Genomic DNA, 9,754 nt, shown 5'->3' with positions numbered 1-9,754 from the left:
AGTAGTACGATAATACTTTTTTTAAAGTCTCTTATGCTCATTAAGGCTGAATTCATTTGATCAAAACTACATTACAAACAATAATACTGATAAATATTATTACAATTTGAAATAACGGTTTTCTATTTTAATATACTCTGAAATATAATTAATTCCTCTAATGGCAAAGCTGAATTTCCGTCAGCCATTACTCCAGTCTTCATTGTCACATGATCATTCACAATATTTTATTTTATTTTAATTTTTTGAAAGAAAATACTTTTAATCAGCAAGGATATGTTAAACTGCTGTTTAGACTTAATTGTTACATACATACATATATATATATATATATATATATATATATATATATTTTTTTTTTTTTTGAATGTTTTTTTTTTACTTTTATTCATCATATAGAAGCCTGAAAAAAGTACCACAGTTCCAAAAAATATTAAGAAACACTTTTTTTCAACATTGATAATATTAAATAAAAAAAAATAGAAACCCGTTATATTAAATTGTAATAATATTTAACAATATGAAAATATGTTTTTACTGTATTTTTGATCAAATAAATGCAGCCTTGATGTGCATAAGAGACTTCTTTAAAAAAAATAAAAAACATTAAAAATCTTACTCATAACTTTTAAACGATAGTTTAAGCCAAGTGGTATTTATGAACATCAGGAAGCATAATATTGTATTATTTTACTATTTAATTCAAGTAGCATATGTATTGAAAATGGTTATACATTTAATAATAATAATACTAATGTTTTTCATTTTTCTTTACTTGTATTCCTCCATCTACAAAACTATTATCACACACACAAAAAAAGACTTTTATTCTGTTTTGCGCATGCGCGTGAATAAGTGAGTCTCAAAGTAATGGCTTTAGAATCGGCGACCTCTAACGGTACAACAGATGAAAACCATCCAGAAGAAATAGACGAGCGCAAAAAAGGATGGTTGTTTAAGAAAACTCACTACACCAAGCGCTGGAAAATGATGTTTTTCCATATCAGAGACGGACAGCTTGTCTATGGTTTAAATGAAAAGGTAAGAGCGAATGATTGCGATTTGCGCATTACGTCTCGCAGCTCTCTTAAGAAACTGGTAACAGTGTGATCAGCTTACCAGCTTTAACTTCAGCACACCTGCGCGGACGCTGTGAATGCGGTCTAATTAAGAAACTGTTTTTGCACGCTAAATAATTAATAGTTAACTTAGATGCCACGGGATTGAGTTGCTAATCGCCATGTTGTTGTTGTTATGTTACCATGGCAACGCCTGCTTATGAAGATGCGCGCTGACCCTCATATAAAACTAGCTTTAGTTTTTAACATGAATTTTGACATTTTCAATGATTCTGAACGGTGATCTTTTCCTAGTCAGCAGAAAAGGCCATTAATCTGGTTGGAGCAAAGGTGGAGATGCTGGAGGGTGATGATGGGACATTTGGCTGGACCCTCACACCAAAGCACAGTAAACGCACCTTCATCCTGAGAGCCAGCACTGCAGAAGAGCAGCAGGCCTGGATGAGCGCCATATGTGAGGCACAGCTCACTTCTGGAGAGCACAGCTCCAATGCATGTGTTGTGCAATAACAAGACCATTTCCTTTTTTTTTTTTTGTCACTGTAGAGATTGTATAGTTTTCTACACCGTATTGTTTTACTTCCTTCTTGAAACGACCAAGAAAAATGCTCTACTGATGTATAGGACACTGATATTATTTATTATTTATTTACATGTTTAATACAAGACATTGAGAGAGAGGACATTGTTTTCCTATATAGTTCTACCTAAAAATGTTTTGAAAATCGAAGCCAAATTTTTATGTGCTTTATATGTTACTGCATATGTTTTAATAAAACACACTGCTAGATTTCAGTGAGTGATTACCCTGCATGTACAGTGAACGTTATGAGCCTATCATTAACAGATTAAAACAACAAAAACACACTTTAAATAAAATAAACTGAATTAAAACATGAATGTAAAAAACATATTTTATTTCAGCTAGTTGCCAAGGCAACATTTAAAATGAATAAAAAGGAAAGAACGTTCATCTCTTGGTTTGAGATAATGTATCCGACGCGGGTTTAAATATTACGCTTTTAAATATCGGCCTGTAGAGGGCAGTGCGTGTTAGAAAATGTACAATTTTCAGAAATTCCAGATGTTGTGATAAACAAACAAATAATGGAGACATCAACAAAATGCGTGTATTTGTGGCCGTGGCTCATTTCTATTTTACGTTTTTTATATCATATTGTTTATCATTGTATCGTTTTATAATGAATCATAGTTATTTACTGTATAGTAATATAAGTAATCTAATGTATTTCTTAATTTGCCGTTTATATTTTCCCTCTTTTTATTAATGTTATACATTTTATGGAGACTGTTAGCAATCGTAATCATTCAGTACCAATATCTGTATGAAAGTTTTGTGACAGTAAAAAAAAAAAAAATTCAAATATAGAAATGAATATTTATTCAGCAAGGATGAATTAAAATTGCACTAAGTAGCAGTAAAGACTTTTAAATAGAGAGAGACTGAGTAATGAATGTTTGAAGTAGCCTATCGTTTTAATATAGTATTAACAATATTAATTCAATTCAAGTTTAATTCAATATTACTATTTCACTTTATTTTTTACTTACAGTAAACTCTAAAAGTAGCCGTGTTTTTGAGAAATAGCAGACTTCTAATTTGACCTCATGTTTTTGACCCTCACTGCTCCATACAGACGATTTAGCAGCGATATCAATTTGACCTGAGTGTAACATGATCCTCTCTCTCTCTCTCTCTCTCTCTCTCTCTCGCTCTGTCTCTCTCTCTCTCTCTCTCTGTTTAGTTTCGGTGTGTGGGTAGAGCTTCAGCGCGGTTCCTGTGATCTGATCATTAGTGGTTAGACATGAGAAAGGACGCTCGAGTGTAGCGTAGGAAACTATTTAACTTTAGTGAGTTTGAGAACTTGGCCGAAACTTTCTGAATATCTGAACAGAAGAATGGAGCCGATCACAAAGTGGACACCGACTCAGGTTGTGGACTGGATCAGAGGTAGGAACTCAATTGACATGTTGCTCCTTTAACATAACACATCGTTCCTTTAATTAATTACAAAAATGAGCCACGATAACCATAGTTCCCATAGTTTGAGTTTTACTGTTAGAAAAACAAATTGTTTTATAGGCTATACAGTCTTTAAGAAAATAAATTGTTCTTAAAATGAATACTTCTTTATTATATTATATTGTTATTATTATTATATTAATATTTTGATGAATTATGATTGATGACCACAGTTTTATTGTAAAAATGATAACACTTTAGGCACCAATTCTCACTATTAACTGGCTGCTTATTAGCATGCCTATTATTAACATATTGGCTGTTTATTATTAGTACTTATAAAGCACATATTCTGCATGATCATATTCTGCATCCCTAATCCTAAATTTAACAACTACCTAACTGTTAGTAAGCAACAAATTAGGAGTTTATTGAGGCAAAAGTAATAGTTTATGGTTTGTTAATAGTGAGAATTGGACCGTGACCGTAAAAATAAATAGTACCTTTTGTCAGAAACGTTGGTTACTATGGTAAATGTTTGTAAAGGCAACATCTACATCCCTAACCAAATACAGAAACGCAGTGTTTATTTATTCCTCCCTAAGCATGATCGAAACTGGGAAAGCTTTTGAAACTCAGGCAGCTTGAAAAGTCTACTTCAGCCAAACTGTTCATATCGGAAAACAAATAGATGACAGATATATTTAATATCAGTTATTGTTATTATTATTATTTGTAAACCAGCTGTTGTACATTTTGGTGATTAAACGTACCAGTAGACCTAAATTTCGAATAGCTATAGTAATAGTAAAAGTAATATTGCAGCAATGGAAATTTTTGCTCTCAGTTTATTGTTTTATTGAAGAGTCAAAAGTTTATTTGAATAAGCAAATTACTTTGTGTAGGCTGGACATCTTGTGGTTGGTCATTTAAATTTGAAAGTTGTTTTCGTGCTTAGCACTTAAAGTCTTTCTCTGTGTCATTTTATTTATTCTGTGATCTATTTCTAGCTACTGTATCATTTCAATAGTAAAAAAAACATTGTACATTATGGATATTGTTTTCCCATTCAGACTGCTTTGCATTCCCGTCATTAGTTTTTTGTTAGAGTAGTAGCGGATATAAAGTTTATAATTAGAAAAAGTGATGGAAAGGCTGATGAGGTCAGTGCATCAGATCTGTATTAGACAAACAACTTCCATCTCTGGATAGTTTCCACATTTTTGTGTAATTCTGGAAGTCTTTGCAATTATTTGTGGCTTGTTTTTGTTGCCTCAGTTGTAAGCTTCCATACTTGCTCTCCATCTTGCTCCAATTGCCTGAAACAACACCATAAAAAACTTTCACTTAGCAGAGACCTTGGGTAAATCGTCAAGGTCCACCACAATATGAAATACCTATAATTCTCTGCTAACCAGAAATGACTGGCCATGCAATGTGAAAGACTTCTAAGATGGTTTGGGTCCAAGCCATTCACACACTCCTAAACAGAGACGTTTCTGCAGATGCATCTAATTATAAACTGAGCCATCTTGAAAGTTTCAAACCTGCTGTTCAGACTCTTGGTAAAAGTTGGCCTTTGGCGCTAATGAAGGACTAGCGTATCTCTCCTGACGCCAGTTTGAGACAATAAAAGCTGTGTCAGACAATGCAAAAGTGTACAGATGTGGTAAACTCTGGTCTCTCAGTATGTGTACTGATCTAGGAACAGCTCCCATTGTTAAACTGACAGTCCCAAATTGCGTACTTATGCAGTGACATGTGGCCAAGTATGGTAACCCATACTCAGAATTTGTACTCTGCATTTAACCCATTCAAGTGCACATACACACACAACAGTGAACACACACCCGGAGCAGTGGGCAGCCAATGTGGGGAGCAGTTGGGGGCTCGGTGCCTTGCTCAAGGGTCTCACCTCAGTCATGGTATTGACTGGTTATTCACTTCCCACACCAACAATTCCTGATGGACAAGTCCAACTCGCTAAACACAGTGTTTATGTTAACCCTAAAACACAGCACAATGGAGTGCAAAATTCAAAATACAGGTAAAACACCTGTAAAAAAAAAAAAAAAAACAATACTGAAAACATTTTAACATTTAATTTTTACAGATTTTCTCTTTTTTTTAGAATGTAGAAATTACACAACCATCATGGATTACAATTGGCAACTATATAAATGAGGCTTACGAAAAAACGGCTTGTGAGACGGCGGCATTAGTTTACCTCAGACAGACTGACTCGACTGTATAAAAGACTGCTGTGGACTGAAGGCCAGTGCTTATGTGTAATGATATAAAAATGTAAAACAAACAAAATATGACTTCAAAAGCTACTTTTTGTCTATCCAGTGCTTTATTTGCCTGCCAAAGTAATGCCCTTTAGTCTTCATTTGGGGGCTTTTCTCAGCAAGTACTAAAATGCAATTAATTTGATCAATTAATAAACATTATTAATTAATAGTATGGTAAGGTAGCTGATCCTAGACCAGTTCTCATATTTGGTTTCAGATCAGCAAACTTCACAGATCCAGGATTCAAACATTTGAATCACTGATAGCAGCATTAGCTGTTACTGTCTGTTTACATGTTCCTGTGATGTCAAGCTACACCAACCATGCACACACTAGCTGCTTATCGCCAGGTCGCTGATTATTGCAGCGTGGAATGTATTATATTAGCTATAAAAACTGTTTGCTTTTGAAGCAATCTGTGGGAAATTTGTGGATAATTAGCAAAACGTGACTGCTGTTTCAATGACCTTTAGACTTAGCAATACAAATATGCTAGTCCCCTCCTCAAGCACTGCTTTCACAAAACACATATTGCATATAGTATATCACCCAGTGAAATTCAGTTGGATCAGGTGCAGAAATACGTTCGGCTGAAAATATGCCACATTGCCTGCAGTTGTTGATGTGATTGTCTGTTATCAGCAGGTATCGTGCAGTAACATGCCCGCATATTTCAGCAGACTGACACACTTCACTCAGTACAGTAGACATGTTTCCCTTTTCCTTGATCAAATCTCTTCTGTACATCCTGGCCACATCACTGTGTTTCTGACATCATCACTGTATCGCAGACTCATCGTTGTGTTGTAGGTACTTTTGGGACTCGTCTGCGAATCACTGTCACACATGAGTGAGTTGCGTGACTGTGGTTGAACTGTTTGGGTATCAGGCGGAGATGACAGTTTCGTATTTGTTATCAATGTTGACTCTGAGTCATACACGCAGACGTGAACACTTTAGCACCGCCCCGCCACCAAAAAAGAGGTGGCAGTTGTCCTTCTATCTATCTGTCTGTCTGTCTGTCTGTCTGTCTGTCTGTCTGTCTGTCTATCTATCTATCTATCTATCTATCTATCTATCTATCTATTGTCTGTCCATCTGTCTGTCCGTCTATCTGTCTTGTCTGTCTGTCTATTGATTTATTAGTTTGCCAATCTATTTATTTGTCTGTCTGTGTGTCTTCCATCCATCCATCCATCCATCCATCCATCCATCCATCCATCCATCCATCCATCCATCCATCCATCCATCCATCCATCCATCCATCCATCATCTATCTATCTATCTATCTATCTATCTATCTATCTGTCTATCTGTCTGTCTGTCTGTCTGTCTGTCTGTCTGTCTGTCTGTCTGTTCAGTAATCCATCCATCCATACGTCCGTCCCAGTTCATTCCAAGTTCATGTAGCTTGTCTCATTCCTGTGTCACATGTAACTGCCTCGGCTTGACTTGCAGCTGCTTACAGCAGGTGATGACTTACTTAAGATGACTTATTAGCAAGCTGCTGTAGTCTCATTGATGTGCTCTGCTCTCACTGCTCTTGGCAGTGGTCTTTTCTTGTTTATAGATTAGCACCAGTTAACTTAATTGGGGCTTAAAGTGTATCCTACACTTATATTTTCACATATATTTTCACCGACCAAGTTATAATGTTAGTCAAGGTATCTTTCATCAGGTTGTGTTACTGCACATTTAAGACAGCATTATTCAGGTACCATGTGGGACCAGTCAGACAGTGAATTTATTCAGGATAATTGAGCCGCAATGAACTCAAACAGGAAGCTGTTATATCACTGCTGGAATTACCCCAGAATACACAAGCAGAGTTTCAGGAACAGCACGACAGACGACTATCTAAAGGGTTTGGATGGAGGAACTTCTCTTTTCCATCCCCTCTCTCTCTTCCCCACCCCCCGCTACTGCCTTTGTTGTCCCTCATCTCCTGCCGATGGAGAAGACTGATGTCACGTCACCATTGAGAGGGACACTAAATGCACCAAATGTTTCTTTCATCCACTCTTGCTTTCCATGCGAACACTTGTTTCTGGTGGGAAAGGAGGGGCGGAGCAAACATTCCCTCTATTGACCCCCCAGGCTGTGGAATGTGTGCCAAACTTCACTTATTCACGGCTCAGACAACTAAGCACGTGTCAACAGTGATGAGCTGACTATACTGAAGGCTAGCTAAACAATGTATATGCTAGTAAATGACAAGGCCAGCTAAGCAGAATAGTCTGTGTTTAATAGGGCTGCCCTCGACTAAAGCTTTTTCTGGTCGACTAGTAGCCGTTCATTTTAAGCATTAGTCGACTGTTAGTCGCATGTTTATTTATAAACCATATAAATAATGAGCCTTTAATTGCCTACATAGCCTAATAAGCGCTCAAGCTTGCCACAGCGCACCGGCCGATATAATAATTATGAATGTTTCAGGGAAAAACAGCAAGTAGACTGCATTAACGTTTAAATAATTTAATGATAAACTAATGCTTTCTTTGTTTTTGATTTAAGAGATGAAGTCGGCGACACTGACTCATCATCTCCGCAGTAGTGGCTGCGCCTTTATGCATGTTTCATACGGATTACATAATCTGAGATTATGTAATAAGATTATTTGTTTTCTTTTTGAATTGTTTCATTTAGAAGTAGACGTTTCACTCACTTTAGGTATATGTTTCATGTCTGTAAAGGCAAGTATGCACGGAGTTTCGAAGTGACGTACTCAGGTTCTCAGAGACCGAGACGGCAGAAAGCGCATCCTGTTTGCTTTCATTATTTTACGAAAGGGCAACGTTTCATTGTTATTGTGAGTGCACACAAATTAACGTAGAGTCTTTATAGATTCGAAAAATTTATTACTTTTATCTGTATGACCGAAAATGAGGGAGTATTTTAAGAGCAAGTGAGCGCACTGGCGCCTCCCTCTGTCCTGCAGTGAGCACGCTACTATTCAGCTTTCACTCCGCACAGACACCTCAATAGCGCACATTTTTCTAGGTTAACATTATATTAAGCGGCCATGTAAAGTTGCTACTACATACATCTTTCAGATGAAAAGCCATATTTGAGGTCAATGAATGGATATCCTGCCCGATGTACTACCACATACTACACCAGCCGTTAACAATCTGTCCGTCACGGACTGCGTGACTTCGCCATGAACTTCGTGTGGAATTTTTTTTCTGTGAATAAGCGATTAATAAAATTTTGGTTGACCAAGCCTCTTCTTGTAGACTAACAGTTAGTCGACTATTAGGGGGCAGCCCTAGTGTTTAATAGTAAATAGCTTTGTGCTACTTATTGCTAAAAGGATTGACTTTCATTATTCAAGTATAAAAATAAAAATAAAAATCTTCAAGTTTAACAGTGATGGCTTGGCATCATTCCAAAGGATGCACTTTGCAAATATGTGAAGGCATATAGTTTTAAGCAAGACAATGAGCTAGGCAACAATTCTGAGGCAAAGACCACATGCAGTACAAACAAACAAAAACGAATAATATGTAAAAAATTATATAGGTCTATGCATAATGGAACATTTGCATATGTTATAGGGTTAGCTATCAGGCTAAACAGCTAGCGATTTGCTAAACTAGTACACTGAGCGATTAGCTTACAAAATGCTAGCTAGCTAACTGAAAAAAAATATTATTATATGTACAGTAACAAATAATTTAAAATATGTTTTTCTAAGTAAAAATGACAGATTTCATACTTTAAAGGGATATCCCTTATAAAAAAATAAAAAAAGAGATTACATAATAATATACTTAAGTGCAAGCTGTTTGATATTTATTTACAATTAAATGAAAACGTATTGCATTTATATAATTTCATAATTTCTTCTATTGTCATTCAATTATGTGTAATGTGTAGCGCCAAATGTACTTACAAGCATTCATGGTAAATTAAAATATACTTTTAACATATGTGTAATTACACATTCGTATTGATGAGTTGAAATTTAGTACATTTAAAATATATACCTTTAAATGTAACACTCAAATAACACATTACAGTTAAAATTATAATCAAGGACTGTCATTTATGTTAACATTAACATAAGTGTACTTTAAAGCACTGACAGATTATTAAAACACAATGATATAAAATGTACTTTAAAGTAAAACTTTTAATTTGACATTATTATAAAGTGCACTTAAAAGTGTTTTAAGAAACAGTCAGGAAAGTGGACTCTCTTTAAGTACACTTAAGTGGACTTTTATTTCATTAATATGATTTTATATGCAAATACAGTTTTTTTTTTTTTTTTGTAATATACAAGGTTTGACGTATAAGTGCACATTCAATACAATTTCTTTATAGGATGCATTCTTAGATGCTATAGTTGAATTATTATAAACTTCTTTTCTCATTCAGCTACTGTTATGGTG

The 9,754-nt window shown here is 35.4% G+C and overlaps 2 protein-coding genes across 2 annotated transcripts in view; both read left to right on the top strand.

Moving 5' to 3' along the window:
• Positions 1-606: 606 nt before the first annotated feature.
• Positions 607-1,942, top strand: si:ch73-111k22.3 (pleckstrin homology-like domain-containing protein). The gene is made up of 2 exons (XM_058755773.1): positions 607-1,041; positions 1,374-1,942. The coding sequence occupies exons 1-2, from the start codon at positions 871-873 to the stop codon at positions 1,587-1,589; spliced, it is 387 nt and encodes a 128-aa protein (XP_058611756.1). The 5' UTR covers positions 607-870; the 3' UTR covers positions 1,590-1,942.
• Positions 1,943-2,862: 920 nt separating this feature from the next.
• The window catches only part of LOC131527143 (connector enhancer of kinase suppressor of ras 3-like), a 58,270-nt gene continuing 51,378 nt past the window's right edge, over positions 2,863-9,754 (top strand). The window contains exon 1 of the mRNA XM_058756013.1: positions 2,863-3,051. Within this exon, the coding sequence (XP_058611996.1) occupies positions 3,000-3,051 (52 nt within the window). The 5' untranslated portion in view covers positions 2,863-2,999. The remainder of the gene's footprint in view (positions 3,052-9,754) is intronic.

The sequence above is a fragment of the Onychostoma macrolepis genome, chromosome 20 (genome assembly GCF_012432095.1).
Source record: "Onychostoma macrolepis isolate SWU-2019 chromosome 20, ASM1243209v1, whole genome shotgun sequence".
Classification (NCBI taxonomy): Eukaryota; Metazoa; Chordata; class Actinopteri; order Cypriniformes; family Cyprinidae; genus Onychostoma; species Onychostoma macrolepis.
Note: the sequence above shows the minus strand (reverse complement) of the source record. Positions and strands in the feature narration are given on the sequence as shown.

What these genes read in the sequence shown, in the direction of transcription:
- si:ch73-111k22.3 (XM_058755773.1), top strand. Translation starts at nt 871, where the DNA reads ATGGCTTTAGAATCGGCGACCTCTAACGGTACAACAGATGAAAACCAT. An exon ending in TCTATGGTTTAAATGAAAAG is followed by an intron (nt 1,042 to 1,373) that starts GTAAGAGCGAAT and finishes ATCTTTTCCTAG; the next exon opens with TCAGCAGAAAAGGCCATTAA.